We start from the raw sequence: 17,097 nt of genomic DNA, 5'->3' as shown, positions 1-17,097 counted from the left end.
ACTATCAAATCCTGGAGGAGGTTGCAACACATTCTTTGTATTTCCATAAGACAAATTCTCTTGATTTCCAAGACCTGCATGGAAGTAATTTGGCATAGAATTACCACGATAATTGTAGTTCCGATTACTGATGTATTGAACTTGTTCTTGACCTACTTCGTTACTTGGAACTGTCATACTTGTAGCTGCAACACATTATGTACTTTGTGGTATCCTTTGGGTTGTCAAAACTGAAATTTGATGGTATAGAGAAGCAACTTGAGCTGAAAGGGCAGCTAACGACTCCAATTCATGAATCCCCACAACTTTCTTAGTCATAGTTCTTTCTGTTGACCATTAATAATTAGTTGAGATCATTTCTTCCAAAAGAGAGGTAGCACCTTCAGCTATCTTTGACATCAAAGTTCAACCGCCAGCAGCATCAACTATGGCCTGAGTTTGTCCATTTAACCCATTGTAGAACATCTTAACCAGCAACTAGTCCGGCAATCCATGTTGAGGGCAACGTCGAATCAAATCTTTATACCTTTTCCATGCCTCATAGAGCGATTCAAAATAAGTTTGGTTGAATTGACCAATCTCACTTCTGAGTTGGGCTGGTTTTGCAAGTGGAAAGAATTTAGCAAGAAACTTTTTCAGCCATATCCTGCCAGCTAGTAATACTTCCCGGTTGTAGAGATTGTAGCCAACCTCTGGCCTTGTCCCTCAAAGAAAAAGGAAATAATCTCATTCTAATGGTGTCTTCAGTAACACCATTAATCTTTACAGTGTCACAAATCTCAAAAAATATCGTCAAATGAATATTGGGATCATCTAGTGGCGATCTGCTGAATTGGGCTTCTTGCACCATGCTGATTAAGGCTGGTTTGAGCACAAAATTGTTGGCATTAATGGTTTGACATCTTATACCCGAGTAGTTGTCATTCACAACTAGCCGTACATAATCTTTCAAGGTGCGTGGTTGTGCATCTTCTTGTCCGTCAGCCATGGCGAGTACTTTTTTTTTTTCCTTCATGATCTAAGAGTTCTTTCAATCTCCAAATCAAAGGGAGTAATGTCAAGATATCTAGCACAACGCATCCAACGTCAAAAACACACTTGTAAAACAAAAACAATTAAAATTAAAATATAAAATTCTAAATTAAAACCAAGATTGCTTTGTATCGATATTGACAAAAATAAGAAGAAATCAATCCCTGACAACGGTGCCAAAAACTTGATCTGTGCAAAACTGCAAGTGCACGATATCGTACTTTTATAGTAAAGTGATAAAAAGAGTAGTATCCTCAAGAATTGGTATCTCACTTTGACAAGTATCGAAATTATACTAACCTCGACTTTATTTATTAAAGTCACTAAGATTTTTGTAATTGTAATTTTTAAATGAAATCAATTCAAAGAAAATATTCAAAGAGAAGGAAAGCTGATGTTTAATAATTGAATCGATGTGAAAAAGAACTTCTAGGAAATCGATCTCACATAATCTCTCACTATGTTTTTCTCATCTATCTAATTTAATTTAATTCTCTCTACTTGTTAGCAAATTTTTCAAAATCATCCAAAAGCTTCTTTCCATAGTTACTTGGATCTATTCTTGATCATCACTTTAAACAAGAGTATATAAATTAATAAAGTAAGAAAGCATTACGACCAACGATTTTAAGACTACATAGGTTCATATAAGTCTTTCGATCTCTATATTTACTTATATTGAAATATCCAAGGTTTATCCTATAATTATCTCTTTCAATAGCAAATCACAAGATCATAATCATTTAATTAAGGGCCAATTAATAAAAAGTAATAAGATCAGAATAAATTAGATAAACATAAAAGAGAATTACTTCAAATTAGCATAAAAAATCAAACATAGTTTGAAATTATATTATATCATTTTTTTAGAATGAAGAAAATTTACTTCATACTAAAAATTAAATTTAACATAAACGAATATATCATGTGTCTGATTCACAAACTGCCACGTAGTCCCTTGTAAATCGGAGGCAAACCCGTAGCAAGGCTATCATTTTCCATATTACTCATGATCTGGTAAAATCACATGTGGTGTATATTTCAGGGCCAAAAACGCGACCAAGTGAAAGCAAGAATTGCACAACACGGCATCATGATAGCTATCATTCTTTCGATTTTTTTGGCATAAAAGTCCTATACATGTACAAAGGCGGCTTGACGGGCGCTCTTCCTCAAGGCCGCTCCGCTAGTAAGGCCTTTTATGCTATTGCCTAAGGTCCACTCTATTAAGGTCTCTAAAAATAAAAATGAGGTTTGTTTTTTAGTTTTTTTTTTTAAATAAAAATCATTTTATTAAATAAAATTTTAAATTATTTTTATAATTTTTAATATGTGTAAGGTTCCATAATATTAAATTTAATATTTAATACAATAAATTTTTTTTATAAATAATACAATAAATTATTTATATTTATTATATTATAATTACGAATAATTCAGTTAAATTTCACGTTAACCCTCCTTTTGTATTGATCCGCCCTGCTCTTCCTCGCAATTTAACAGGAAAGCCGCTCACAAAAACTGTCACTGCTCCCCACATCACCAAAGCCCCAAGCAACATAAGAAAGTCTTCCTCTGATCCAGTGGTCCATTCCAATCCCATTATCATCATCAACATGGCTCAGCCAATTCCAGCTCCAGCTCCAACTGTCGCACAGTTTGCCAACCCTCTTCCCGTAATCTGCACTCAGTACTGTACACCTCATACCGTTGATCTGGCGGTTGTCAAAAAAGTCATAACCATATCCGATGGTAACTTTGTTGTCAGAGACTAATACCCCCGCATTTTTTAGCGTAGTTATTTTTTTGTGAAGGATTATTTTTAATTAATTTAAATATTATTTCTCTTATTTTAAAATTTATCGAATTTTTTTATTAGATTTATTTTATAATTTTTTTTATGGTGAAATTTACTTTGATGTGCTTTCTTGATATTAATTAGCGTTTGCATTTAAATTACACTTTACTTTAATGAATAATGTTATTGTTAGACTTTAATTATTATTATTTTATTTATTTATTTTGTTTTCCCACGCACGACACTACCACATGCACGTTTTTCTCTTTTCAAACTTTAGGGTTTTCTTATCACTCGTATAGATATACGTTTTCATTTTAGATTTGGAAAACTACCCATTCTTGCTGCAACCAGCCGCATGAACCACCCAGCCCTCCTATTTCGACGCCAACCTCCATCTCCACGCAAGTAAAACTGACACCCAGTAAACGACCTTCACCAAGGCTCAAACCTCACCGTGCGCCACCACCTCCTTCACGGCCTCAGTTGCTGCCACCAGCGTCCACCCAATCAAGAACAAACCGAGCACACCTCCTCCTTTCCACAACCCAGCCGTGGAGGGTGCACCTCTGCAGAAACCGTAAGTCAAGTCTTCGTGTGATAGCCCCACCGCCCAGCCCGTTGGCAAACCATGAACCCTACGTAGCCCTGCCGTTGCCTCTGTGTTACGACCCCCCTTAGCGCCGTCCCTGCACCACCACCGTTGCACCCCTTCTCAGCCACCGTAGTACAACTCCCATTGCCCAACCCCCCTACCTCCCTCCTCCACAGTCAAACAAACACCAAAGAAATCTCTATTTTAGTCCCCGAAAATAGAGCAATTTTTCTTTTCTGCTTCCAGCTGTTCGACGCAAACCAGCCGAGCAACGCCGCCGCCAACCTCTTCCACGCCATCGCCACCACACTGAGTGTATCGTTGGGCGCTGCACTCCATCCAAGTTCATCGCTCTCCTCTCGGTAAGCTACCTCCGAACTCAACTATCCTCTCCATTCGCTCTCCTGGCCTCATCTCTCCCTCTCTCTCTCGCTCTCTCTTTCTCAGTATTATTTCACGTCGCCGACCACCTAGTACCGCCCCAATCCACTATCGCGAGGTCCCCTCTGGTGAGCAAGGAGCTGCTGCACGTATGCCTTCCCTCTCGGTAAGGTTTCGAAATAGGAAAGTATTTCAGCCCGTACGTAGGAAGAAGAATAATTTTGAGTTTTATTACAGTTTTGTCCCTTTGTATGATGTTTTCTGATGTGGTTACGTGGTTTTAGTTTAAGGGGTTTATGTTTTAATGGGCTTGGTTTAATGATTGGGCTTGTTTTTTTTATTATACATAAGGATAAAAAAAAGAAGGATGATTATATTGTTAATTTGAACTATTTAGTTTTCAATGGAACTCATGTTGGCCTTATTTTATGGTATTTTTAAGTAGCTATAGATAGTATTCTTGTAATCTATAATACGTTATGGGTACTTTAGTATTTTAAAAACACCGATATTCTTTTATCATAATATTTATTCGATTACTCTCTTCGGTATGAATTCGTTTTAGTGGCTATTGACGAAATTAGAAAGTGATAATATTTTTAAGGGTTAGGATAATTTTAGAAGTTTAAGAAAATAGGTTATTTTAGCATTTCAGGTTTAAATATTGAGATACATGTTTGATCAAAAATTTACGATAATTACGTGATTATTTTATAGGTGACGATTAATTATTGTTCGACATTTTGAGGAAAATTTTGAAAAGCTAAGAAGTCCAGGTAAGCGGGATTCCTATGCTAGACTTTGCATTAAAATAAAATGAACTGAGGTCCTTTTTGGAAAATGTGCATGTTTTTTTTTTTGAAAAGAAATCTGAAAACAACCTCAGATAATTGTTCTGCATTACTCATGAGATTATGTTTAAGAAAAAAGTATTTTCTGTCATGACTGGTGTAGACATGAGCTTATTTTTTACATTCTGTTTCTGAACTTTGAAAAAGAGAGCGAATATGAAATTTTGTGCATAAAGTAGGTTTTGTGATCTGATTCTGTTCTGTTCTGTACTCTGTTATGATGTGGCATCTGAAAAACCTTTGGCATGACTTTCTAACTCTGATTTTGACTCTGATATGGTGATTCTGATTCTGTTTTGCTTTGATATGTGGCCCTGTCACGGGAGATAATAGTGACCTCTGGCCCACCACGGGATATAATAGTGGTTTTCTGTTCTGAGTGCAATCGCTTTGGTAACACGGTAATTTATGTTCTGCTTAGCTTTCTGCAGAATGCACAACACTACCATGGGGGTTAAACATGGTCTCTGTTTTGATATGATATGATAAGACGAAGTTGTTCAGTCATGTTGTGCCAAAGGAGTCTTTGAATATGAAAAGTTGGTTTCTGAATATGAAATAATTGAGAAGTCGCTCTGATTTTCTGATAAGATGTATTTTTTTTTTATTTGCATATTGATACTGAAATGTTTTGTTTCTGCATTCTGAACTCTGTGAAAATGCTCATGTTTACACACTAGCATATGTCATCTGCTTACTGAGTTGTTGATAACTCACCCCTTATCTCCAATTATTTTTCAGATGATTTTTGAATAGACCAGCTAAGGATCAGGATTATGGAGCATCGGTGAGATGATTATTTAAGCATAGTGGATTACTCATAGAAGATTTCTGAGAAGTGGCAATTTTATTAAGAGACTTTATAGTATTCTGATAACGTTATATTTTGGAGTTTATAAATATATTGATGAATTGTGAGTTTTAAGTTATAGGGAGTAACTCTTTGATCCCTATGGGACCGGGGCGTTACACAGACACCAAAGGCACCGTCAATTTTTATGTGAAAGAAAAATTAATGACCCTTCATGATCATCGTGTTCTGTTTCATGCTGATGGAAATCCTATTGTCATTCTTCGAGAGAAGGTTAATTAATTTGGCTGATAATATATATTTCATCATAAACATATGTAACATCTTTTTCCCCAAGTCTTGGTTTTGTTCTAAATTTTCTTATATTCATATAATTATATATTCTCTGCAAATTGCGATTGATCATGATGATGGTTTGCGTAGATAATGTCTGCACATGACAGATGGAATGTGTATAGGGGCAAAAGCAAAGAGCCCAATGATCTGATTTTTACTGTTAAGCGATCTTCAATGATTCAAATGAGGGCAAAGTTACATGTGTTCTTGGCAAATAACACAAACGAAGAGGTATGCGACTTCATGGTTGAATTTTTTATAATTTTTTATTTTACTTTGTTATTAAAAAATTATTTTTTAATAATATTATGATTATTTTTTTAAAATATTTAAAATTATTAAAAAATTTTATATAAAAAAAACTTAAAAAAACAAATCAAAATACATTGCTAGTCTCCAATGAAAGCTCCCAGCGAGAGATATAGCATTTTCCTTTCGGAATTTTTGCTTCCCTTTGGCAAAGGGTTGTCGTCGTTTTCTTCTTTTTTTTCTTTTTAAAAATTTTTGAATTAAGAGAATAAAATTTCAAACTACAGACTTCCATTTTAAAACTAGAGATATGCCAATCAGATCTAGAAGTTGATGGCCCCATTGTCTTTTAATAACTGAAAGATGAGTAGTATGCAGGTCGGAAGTTATGTCAATAGTTTATGTTAACAAAGATTGTTACAATTTTATTAATTCCATCCCTAATTTATATAACTGCTAAACTGTTATCGTTCATGTTTGTAACACTAATTGGGTACGTGATGAATGCCTTAGCTACGTAACATCATATTAACTTCTTGTTATTGCAAGCCGAAAAGGACAAGCTCAATATATTGACTTTTTGATCCCCGGATGCTTTTATGGTGGCCAACCCTCTCTTTAATTGAACGGGACATGGCCCTCACACAACTACACTTTCTTTCCACACCACAAGCTGTCATCAAGTTCCCTGCAACCCCTTGAACATAACGGCTACTTTTCCTTCTTAAATAAGAAATTCAGAAAATAAATAAAAAAATCCAAGCCTTTCTCCCCAGTTGCTAGGTGGAGTCAGTTCAATAATGAATGATTAGATAAAGAATTGAGGAAAAAACTAACATAGCCACAAAACACAGTGAGTGAATTAAAGGAGAGGCTACTTAAGGGTGTGTTTGGGTGTCCAACTACTCTCAGCTATTCTTGATGATTCTTGTACGGATAGAGACACTTCACCATCCAAACACCCGAAAACACTTTCAACCCCATGTGACTCTACTGTGTTTCGAAGGACCGAGCTCAACGGTCAAAAGAAATCAAGTCTGCCCCCGAGGACTACATCCCCTCACCCTTTGCACGGTCTTCTTCCCCAAATCACCCGAGTCGTCCTCGCACAGCTGGGAGAGAATCCCCCCACAGTGAACCAGAGACTCACCCGTACTCGACCTCTATCTCCCTCTCTGCTTTACCATTTCTCCTCGTTTTCTCCCTTTCTCTCTGTGTCTGCAATGTAGTACGCGAACCTGATGAGTTGGGAATCAAATCTCTCCGAAGTGATTCGCTGCTCCCTCACCGAACGCGTGCTCCATGCTCCATCCCATCTCTACTGAACGATTTCGATATCCAAGTTCTTTTGGCAGTGTATTTTGTACCATATATTCGATTCCTCAACCCGTGCCCCTAGAATCCCACATTTTCCTCATAACTATAAACCACCCATGGCCAAAGCCACATTACGTACCAGCCAATCGAAGTCTAGGGTTTGAAAGCAACAACACTCAAGATTGATTCCCACCACATTATTCATCACGGGGCCTCAGACGCGATCCTTTAAGGTGACTACAATCTCTATCCCTATTCTCTACTTTACTGAATCTGCTTCCATGGGCTTGTATTCTATTAATTTGGTAGATAAATATTTATGATTGCAGAAATTATGAGGATCTGAACGATTTCTATACTTACTGATTTGGGTATTGTTCAGTAGGCTTTATATACTACATTTCATAAGGAGAAGTCAGGTGTAGTTGGGAGGTTTTTCCCTCTAACCCGGACTGATATATACTACATTTCATTTATTTGAAAACCAAGCATTTCCTAATGAAAGTACTCAAAGATCTTTAGTGGTGGATAATGGATGGAAAATCCATTCGGTGCCTTGGTAATGGCTGTCATGGCCACTTCCACTAATTCTAATTAAACATGTTTATATATATATATATATATATATAAAAACATACCCAAGTGCCTCCTAGAACATAAGTACTCAAAGATCTTAATTGTTGACAACAATTCATCAAGTCCATCCTAGTTAATTGGGATATTTAAGGGTTAGTCCGGTTGAGTACTAGAGTAGTTGAAAGAAACATTCTCCATTAACATGTTTCTTCATGAATATTATCATTGCAATTTCCATTCATTCATCCAATACAAATTATATATTATGTCTAGGGGTTTCGATCTATTTTTTTCTTGTTTTTTGACTTGGATCATGTCCTTTAATTTTCTATGTTTTGGGATGTTATTGTATGCAGTATCATGTCATGCTCTGTGCAATTGATTTATTTTTAGGATTGAAATATATATATTCTATCCCTTCAAACGAAGAACACTCTTACTTTAAGCTTTGCTAGCTAGCTTGAACAAAATTTTTAAGGTAGTCAAATCCTATACAATTTAGAAGTTAACATTGGTTTGTATGTTTGATCCATTAGGTTGCTATTAAATAGATCTAACTCAGGAAAAACAAGTTCATGTGCATGAGAAATCAGTCCTAAATCCTAAGTGCTAGAGGAAGAATGGAACTTTAGATGGATCAGGATCTTATGGCTCGAAACTGAGGGCCGGTACTGATCATCATGGGAAAAATGTCAGTTACAAAAGTCATTTCATTTATTATTATTAAGTTAATGACGGACCTTATTCCTTAGCTAGGTAGGTTTCGAGGAACCTATATATAAGATCAGATCATCTTTATAACTACAGTTCTTAAAATTTATTTGAATGGATATATATATAGAGAGAGAGAGAGAGAGTGAGAGAGAGAGGAACAAGATTAGGTAATGAAATTGAGGGAAATAATAAAGAATTTGAAACAAGTTCAGAATTCCACTTCATTCTATACCACTTTTGATCTTTTTTATTTTCGGTATATATAATATAAAAATTTTAAAAAGTTATATTATTTTTGTCATGTCTCCAGTTTCTCTTCGCTTAGCCAACATTTTTTCACCTACCCTTCCCTAATTTCCCTCCCGGCCCCCTTATAACCTGCTTGCTTTGTCATGCACATAAATTCATAACATAATAAATGTGGTACACATCACCTGCATACTTATAATTTCAATTGAGACAAGGAGAGGGAGCCAGATTATGGTCTGAATGTTGCAGAATTGATTGTGCACAGAATTCCTTAAACCTTCATGATCAATATATTAATCGGCATATATGAAGTCATGTTTGTTGAAATAAATTAAAAACAAAAAAATACAAAGAGAAGATAAAGAAAGACAGGTTGTTTCAACAAAGTCATTCTCAATAGAGATCATAGTGATATATTATTAAAGAGTATATATACATGTATTCATAAAATATATAAATTCTGCATAATCATTTTTAATAAAATACTACAGTTACATGTTACTCATTATTAAAACTGAGTTGAGGAACAGTACTTAACAGAAGATTTCATTACCTGTCTCCCTCAAGAACATCATACCCAAAAACACTATTTCGAATTATTCTCCCACTAATGTATCCATAACTAGATAACCCTTATTGGTTTGATCAATGAGATATTTTCCTATTTTAGTTTAAACTCAAACCCTCCTTATTCGAAACTATATATAGTGATATGTACATTAGAATAGGAGTGGGAACTGCTGAGAGGTCAAACATTAAACACATATGGTGTTTGAGATAATTTGTTTTTTACAATCGTAGAGTAGGTTGATTTGAATGAAATGAACCTGTTTTTCTGGGACTCCCCTGCACTGTGAACTCAGAACATAAATTTTTGTTTGATTTGAATGAAATCAAGCTATTTATTGGTTTGTTGTGTTTGAATGTTGTTTTTGTTTGAATATTGCTTTATGACATGAAAGTCTAGTTGAGGAGGACCGTTTGTTGTTTTTGAAATGAAGCTGTTTATTTTTGGACTCCCCTGCACTGTGAACTCAGAACATGATTGTTGCTTTATTACCTATTATATATATATAGGTAATTTATATATATATATTACCTATATATATATGTTTGCTGTAAAGATTTATCAATTGACCAACTACCTTGTTTTTCATCATTAACAACAGGTTCTGTTTTTAATAATAACAAAAGATTAGGCATTTCATTACTTGGTTTTTCATTGTTTTTAGTTAAGTTCGAAATACACTGAATTGAAGTTGTATATAGCTGCTCTTTCTGTAAGTCTAGTTGGCACAAATTGAGCTGGTGACAGATTCTGTTTTTAAATCAAACTGAATTCTGGACTTTCATCTGTTTTGAATAGGCTTCTGTTTTTAAAGCAAAATCGAATTGCTCCTTTATTTATTCTGTTTTTAAAGCAAGCAGATTCTGCTTCATCTAGTTTCAGATGTATATCTGTCCAATTGCCTACTATGGCATACAATTTGATTACTTAAGTTTTTATTTGGTCTAAAAAAAAATCTGCACCTACAAAGTTATTAGTTGGAATGGTAGGATTTGCTTGTTCCTTGTTTATTTGGTCTAAAAAAAAATCTGCACCGTGCCTGTTGTTGCTTTCAATATGGATTTTGATTGGGAACACCAGTTTTTATTTCTTACTTTGATTGAATAAACCCAATATGGAAAAACAAGTTCATTCAATTCAATAAACCCATATTGGATTCAAATGTAAACCATCAATTTAGCATCTCATGTTACTTAAATTGCTTCTCTTGGTGCCTGACTTTTTTCGCGGTTTATCTATTACAGCGATACTATCTCAGATCTTCAACGCGTGCTTCGAGGGAGGTATGAATATTTGTTTTTATTTGTCATTGACCCATGCGCATTGGGCTATTACTTGCTATGATGTTTACAAAGCACTAGATTATTTTAATTTGTATTTTTGCCTTATTAATTGTACACATGATTTTGACCATATATATTGGACTATTAATTAACATTGGTACCATATTAGTAAAACAAATATGTTAGTATTCTACTTAGTGAAACAATTAGGTTACTATTCTAATTAGTAACCTAATTAGTTACTATTCTAATTAGTGACAAGGCAGATATGTTACTATTTGTAATTAGTGAAACAATTAGGTTACTACTCTAATTAGTAAAACAAATAAGTTACTATTCTAATTAGCGCTAGCAAGGGAACATTGGTACCATGTGATTTTACCATGGTACAAATATGTCAGTTAAAGTTGTGTGCGAATATTTTAGTGAAACCATATTTATTATTACCTGGAGAATATGTGATTTTATTGGATTAGCTCGCATACTTATGTTTACAATGAGCAGCACTCCATGGATGAGTATGAGGTCCAGCGTGATTACGAGTTGTGGACCGATGGATTGGAGGAGATGTTCGTAGACATTCTCTACCAAGAGACCATTGATGGAAAATTGGTTGCGTCGAAGATCACCAACCGTGATCATCTGAGACTTGCAGAATAGCTGTCTCGAGTTGGGAGGAAGGCAATTGATGCCTCACAAATTAGAGAGAAAATCACTCGCTTGAGGCAGAGGCTACGGATGTTCACGGATTTAATGGGCCAAACAGGAATAGGTTGGAATCCAAGTACAAAAAATGTAATTGCCACTGACGAAAATTGGGCAAACGCAATAAAGGTAAAAAAATTATAAAGAATAGTTTAATTTGTTGGGTCCATGTTCGAATTATATGCTTCGATTGATTTCAATAAGTTTTTGGGTGTATATGACAATTATAATATAAGTTTTTTATTTGGGCTAGGTGCGTAGCCAATGGAAAAAATTCAGGACTAATGGTTGTCGAGACTACGATCTACTGTGCACCATTTTTGGGCAGTCGGTGGCGACGGGTGTTTGCCATTTTGTGTCGACGCAGCAACCCCCTACAAGTGAGGAGGAGGACCGACTTGAGGAGGAGGTGAGGGCAAGGGGCCCCGTACTGGGAACTGCCACGGACGCGCCGATAGATCTCGATGGGCCAAACATCGATGGGCCAGCTAGGAGACAGAGACAAGCTCGTCGTCGAAGAAGGGAGCCGGTTCGGAGTAGCATATCCTCACAATTTAGCAAAACTTTGGAAGTTATGGCCGCCACCACCGCAATGAGAAATGAGTTGGATAAGCAGTTTTTAAAGGAATGTAGTAGAAAGCGAAGCAAAGGCGATGAGACTGAGTTTGGTTCGGATGCGTCATATAGCAAGCTAGGTGTTGCTATGAAGTTTTTGGATGAGATTACCCCGCCGCTCCCTGCACATCAATATAATAAAGCAGTAGAAAAGTTTATGCATGACAAGGCAGTTGAAGCATTCTTAATGATGCCCCCGAACCGCAAAATTGATTGGATTTGGGGATTGCAGTGACGTAGCTTGTCTCTTGTCGGGATTAAATATATTTTTATGTTTGCGGATATTATTTGTCATTGACATTGTTATTTATGAGCTGTTGAGGTAAAAACATTTTTATTGTGGTTGTTGTTTATTGATTTATGGACAACGGTTTAGATGAACGTGTTATAATGACCTTGGATTATGAATGCTTATAATTTATTAACTTCAATTATTTGGCTTGTGTTTTATTGTTATTATATTAAAGAATCACTAGTTATTAGAATGGATCAAGTGATAAATCATTATTAATCAATTTTCACACAACAGAATGGATGTTGGGAATGGGTCAGATGATGAGCCGCAAGTAGAGGCAAATAATGCCACCGAAGCTGGCTCAAGTGGTAACCAGCCTCCAAGCCGTGACGATTACGAAGCTTGGAGGAGAGTAGGAGCATCTAGTAGTAACCAGCCTCCAGTGTGGGACGAATACCTACGTACGAGGATGCGTGATGATTCGATTTGGGATAACATGTTTATGCTTACACTCGCAGCAGCAGAGGAAAGCGCATTGCCAGCCTTTGAGCGAATACCAGAACACAATATCGGCTTACGTGGACGAGACTATATAATTGCAATTCTCAATGGACATCCGAATAACTGTTGGAACTTATTTCAGATGGAGATATACGCATTTGAAGCGTTATGCAATACATTGCGGGCCAATAAATATCTAACAGCAACAAGAGAGGTTTCTGTGGAGGAAGCTTTGGCAATGTTTGCATACACGGTCGCACATGCCAAAGTTCAACGAGTCACAGCCGATCGATTTCAACCCTCTACTGAAACAGTTAATCGGCATGTGTATGCAGTGATGGTTGCCTTATGGAATATTGCTCCTGATGTAATTGCAACTACACATACTACTGGGGTAGCACCATATATTCAAGGCAATCCAAAACATTATCCATGATTTGAGGTAAAAATATTATCCAAAACATTATCCATGATTTGAGGTAAAAATATTCTTAGTCTAGTTTAAAAAAAATCAAATATATGGTTCAAAATTAAGAGACCATAGCACACCGACCAATTTTTTTTTTTTTTTTTCACTCAATGCACTAGGTGTGCGCTGGCTTCCATAAATAATAAGCTTACATTTATATTTTCTTTTTTTGAAAATACATTTAGAATAAGAGATACTATTGAACATGTGTTTCTCACTCTTCAATATATATATATATATATATATGAGTAAAATTATCTCTTCTAAAACTTTTTCACTTACACAAAATACTGATATAAATAAAATTATCTCTTCCCTATGCACTGACACACGAAAGAAGTCTTACTTACACAAGCAGACACAAAATACTGACATAAATAAAATTATCTCTTTCCTATGCACTGACACACGAAAGAAGTCTTTTAATAGTCTTTTCCTTTAGCTTTTTTCTTCCTTCGTCTTTAGTTTTTTTTTTTTTTTTTTCTCTTTCATTATTTTTAGATGTTAGGTCAGAGATTGATGGATGGATCGATAAAAGTGAAGGATAAAAAAATAAAAATAGGAATAAAATAAAATAAATTGAGGGATAACACGGTAAACGAACCAAATAAAAAGATAAAATTGTAAAAATGCAGAACATCACCATTCTCAAAGCTATGCACTGATGACCCACGAAAGAAAAAGTTTTCTAAAGGTCTTTTCCTCTGCTTTTCTCTTCTCTCAGTTTTGTCTTTAATCTTTTCATTCTTTTTAGGTATTGTGTCAGAGATGGATGGGTTGTTTGATAAAAGTAAGGGTTAAAAAGGTCAAAAATGAATAAAACAAAATAAGCTGAAGGATAAAAACGGTAAACGAACAAAATAAAGAAATAAAATTGTAAAAGGAGAACAGAAGATTACCATTTTCAAGCTACGGTAGAGTTAACGTTGATTTAACAGGAAGATAACGGAAAACAAGAATTTTCGTTTAGTACCGTTTCATAACCACTTATATAATAGTATAGATATAGATATATATATATATATAAATGATTCTATTTGGAAGATTCGTGCAACGACCATTCCATCGTAGCGCAGGTTAAGACTTCGTTTGGAAGTTGAATTCATTTCAACTCATCTTAATTTATTATTATAATTTTTTAAAATTTTAACATAAAATATAATAAATAATTCAACATTTTCAAATCTCAAAATAATAATAATAATAAATAATAATATTCTAATAATATTTTATCATCTTAACTCAATTCAATTTAACTCACTTCAACATCTAAATCCACCCTAATTCTATCATGACAGATATTAATAGTGATGTACATAGGAAGACTAGCGTGCCTTGTGGTGCACGAACTCACGACCAGTACCGCGTGGACTGAACTGTGAGCCCGTGAGCACCAAAAAAAAAAAAAATGATATGACTTGATGGACTTGGATCGTCATCGGACGTGATTTGTATGATGATGATGAGTTTCTTGCCGGTTGCTTGAGTAAGCAAAATACTTCAAACGGACGTCAGGTTTCTTAGTCAATATTTGAAAGCTTGGACTAAGTCAATCTGGCTTCGTTAGCAAAATACTTCAAACGGACGTCAGTTTTCTTAGTCAATATTAGAAAGCTTGGACTAAGTCAATATGGCTTCGTTTGTATCTTAAATTAATCTCAATTCATCTCAATTTATTATTATAATTTTTCAAATTTTAATATAAAATATAATAAATAATTCAACCTTTTCAAATTTTAAAATAATAATAATATTAAAAAATAATATTCTAATAATATTTTATCATCTCAACTCAATTCAATTCAACTCAACTCACTTCAACATCTAAACACAATATTAGACTACGGCATGCATAGAGTAAACTATATTATAGTTACTGTAGAAAAGTTACTTTTATATTCCAAAAGTCGATCAAGAAATATAAGTCAAGCGGCAAATTAAATGTATGGAGACGCAATAATTAAGCATTTATGAGAGACTACGTTTGTTTCAATCCATTTTACTTAAAATTGGCAGTGTCTTCTTTTTCTTTTTCTTTTTTCTACTAAGTAGGCATAGTACGTATATATGAAGGATAAATACAACGTTTTAAGGTGTACTCTTTCCGCTATCAAAATACAAGAAACATTGCAAAATAAAATTTAATGGTAAGCTTCTAAACATGAAGTTGGTAACTGCCGATTACGTTATAGATTAAGCATATCAATTTTGAGCTCGATAGATTTTGATAAAACTCCATAAAGTATAGAATTCTTGCAATCTATGGATGAGAGTACCGATTGGGCGTCATCTTCTATGACAATTAAAGAAATTCTTGTATAGAACTTTTTTACTTTGTAATATATTACTTTTATGACAACACGGCATCATGATAGCTATCATTCTTTGGATTTTTTTGGCATTAAAGTCCTATATATACATGTACATGAAGGCGTTCTGCTTGCGGGCTCTCTTCCTCGCAATTTAACGGGAAAGCCGCTCACAAAATACTCCCCACATCACCAAAGCCCCAAGCAACATAAGCAAGTCTTCTTCTGATCCAGTGCTCCATTCCGATCCCATTATCATCATCATCATGGCTCAGCCAATACCAGCTCCAGCTCCAACTGTCGCACAGTTTGCCAACCCTCTTCCCGTCATCTGCACTCAGTACTGTGCACCTTATGCCGCTGATCTTGCGGTTGTCAAAAAAGTCATGACCATATCCGGTGGTAACTTTGTTGTCACAGACACCAACGACAACGTCATTTTTAATGTGAAAGGAAACTTAATGACCCTTCATGATACTCGTGTTCTGCTTGACGCTGCTGGAAATCCTATTGTCACGCTTCGAGAGAAGGTTAATTAATTTGGCTGATAATATATGCATTACTCTTCATCATAAACATATGTAACATCTTTTCCCCAAGTCTTGGTTTTGTTATAAATTTTTTTATATTCTTTGGAAATTGCGATTGACGATGATGTTTGTTTCCGTAGAGAATGACTGCACATCACAGATGGAATGTGTATAGGGGCGAAAGCAAAGAGCCCAGTGATTTGATTTTTACTGTTAAGCGATCTTCAACGATTCAAATAAGGGCAAAGTTACATGTGTTCTTGGCAAATAACACAAACGAAGAGGTATGCGACTTCATGGTTGAAGGGAGTTGGGCTGAAAAATCTTGTGTCGTTTATACCGGAGATCGTACCAATATAATTGCCCAGGTAAGCTGGTTTTCGCTTATAGCTTGTTTTCGATGATGTTTATATTAGAGAGAAGAAGTCCTATTACTTGGTTCTTAATTTCGTAAAATTAATTAGATCTTGAAAGTTTAAGAACCTATAATATAATTAGAAACTAATTGAATTGATTATCGTGGGAATTAAAACGCAGATGTGTAAGAAGACCACCGTTCGAAGTGTTCTGGTCGGGAAAGACAATTACTCGGTAACTGTTCATCCTAACGTTGATTATGCATTCATAGTCGCGCTTATTGTGATTCTAGACGACATGAACCACATAACCGACATGGATGGACTGTTATTCAATTTAGCCATGAGCAAGGCTGAACTACCGTTGTCAGTTAATGTACCAGGAAAATAAATATTAATGCAAGTGTGTTTAAATATACATTAGCTGAGTAATAATGATGGATAGACAGAGTGTTTACATAAATAAATGAGCTAGTTTGTAGTTTGTAATAGTTAGTTGAATGTGCATCCAATTTGGACTAAGTCCATATATGGGTTTGTTGTCGTTTGCTTGACTATATACTTCAAAGAGATTGAGGTCTCGTTTGGTTATGCAGTTCAAATAAGATAAGTGAGAT

The 17,097-nt window shown here is 35.1% G+C and overlaps 2 protein-coding genes and 1 non-coding gene across 3 annotated transcripts; all 3 read left to right on the top strand.

The window, feature by feature from the left end:
- Positions 1-487: 487 nt before the first annotated feature.
- Positions 488-594, top strand: LOC118348350. The gene has a single exon (XR_004801444.1). It is a non-coding gene; the product is annotated as a small nucleolar RNA R71 (small nucleolar RNA).
- Positions 595-5,609: 5,015 nt separating this feature from the next.
- LOC118348276 lies at positions 5,610-12,510 on the top strand. The gene is made up of 6 exons (XM_035689597.1): positions 5,610-5,741; positions 5,892-6,035; positions 7,060-7,395; positions 7,538-7,603; positions 10,722-10,760; positions 11,719-12,510. Exons 1-6 carry the CDS (start codon positions 5,610-5,612, stop codon positions 12,313-12,315), a joined length of 1,314 nt encoding a protein of 437 aa, XP_035545490.1. The 3' UTR covers positions 12,316-12,510.
- A 3,214-nt stretch (positions 12,511-15,724) lies between these two features.
- Positions 15,725-17,097, top strand: LOC108990028 (protein LURP-one-related 10-like). The gene is made up of 3 exons (XM_035689545.1): positions 15,725-16,124; positions 16,265-16,492; positions 16,662-17,097. Exons 1-3 carry the CDS (start codon positions 15,861-15,863, stop codon positions 16,869-16,871), a joined length of 702 nt encoding a protein of 233 aa, XP_035545438.1. The 5' UTR covers positions 15,725-15,860; the 3' UTR covers positions 16,872-17,097.

Source organism: Juglans regia, chromosome 4 (assembly GCF_001411555.2).
Source record: "Juglans regia cultivar Chandler chromosome 4, Walnut 2.0, whole genome shotgun sequence".
In the NCBI taxonomy this organism is placed as follows: Eukaryota; Viridiplantae; Streptophyta; class Magnoliopsida; order Fagales; family Juglandaceae; genus Juglans; species Juglans regia.
Note: the sequence above shows the minus strand (reverse complement) of the source record. Positions and strands in the feature narration are given on the sequence as shown.

Bases quoted from the DNA above. Each gene is read 5' to 3' on its own strand.
- LOC118348276 (XM_035689597.1), top strand. From the start codon at position 5,610: ATGGGACCGGGGCGTTACACAGACACCAAAGGCACCGTCAATTTTTAT. The intron at 5,742-5,891 runs GTTAATTAATTT...TGGTTTGCGTAG, and splicing joins TTGTCATTCTTCGAGAGAAG to ATAATGTCTGCACATGACAG. The intron at 7,396-7,537 runs GTTCTTTTGGCA...AGGGTTTGAAAG, and splicing joins TGAACGATTTCGATATCCAA to CAACAACACTCAAGATTGAT.
- LOC108990028 (XM_035689545.1), top strand. From the start codon at position 15,861: ATGGCTCAGCCAATACCAGCTCCAGCTCCAACTGTCGCACAGTTTGCC. The intron at 16,125-16,264 runs GTTAATTAATTT...TTGTTTCCGTAG, and splicing joins TTGTCACGCTTCGAGAGAAG to AGAATGACTGCACATCACAG. The intron at 16,493-16,661 runs GTAAGCTGGTTT...ATTAAAACGCAG, and splicing joins GTACCAATATAATTGCCCAG to ATGTGTAAGAAGACCACCGT.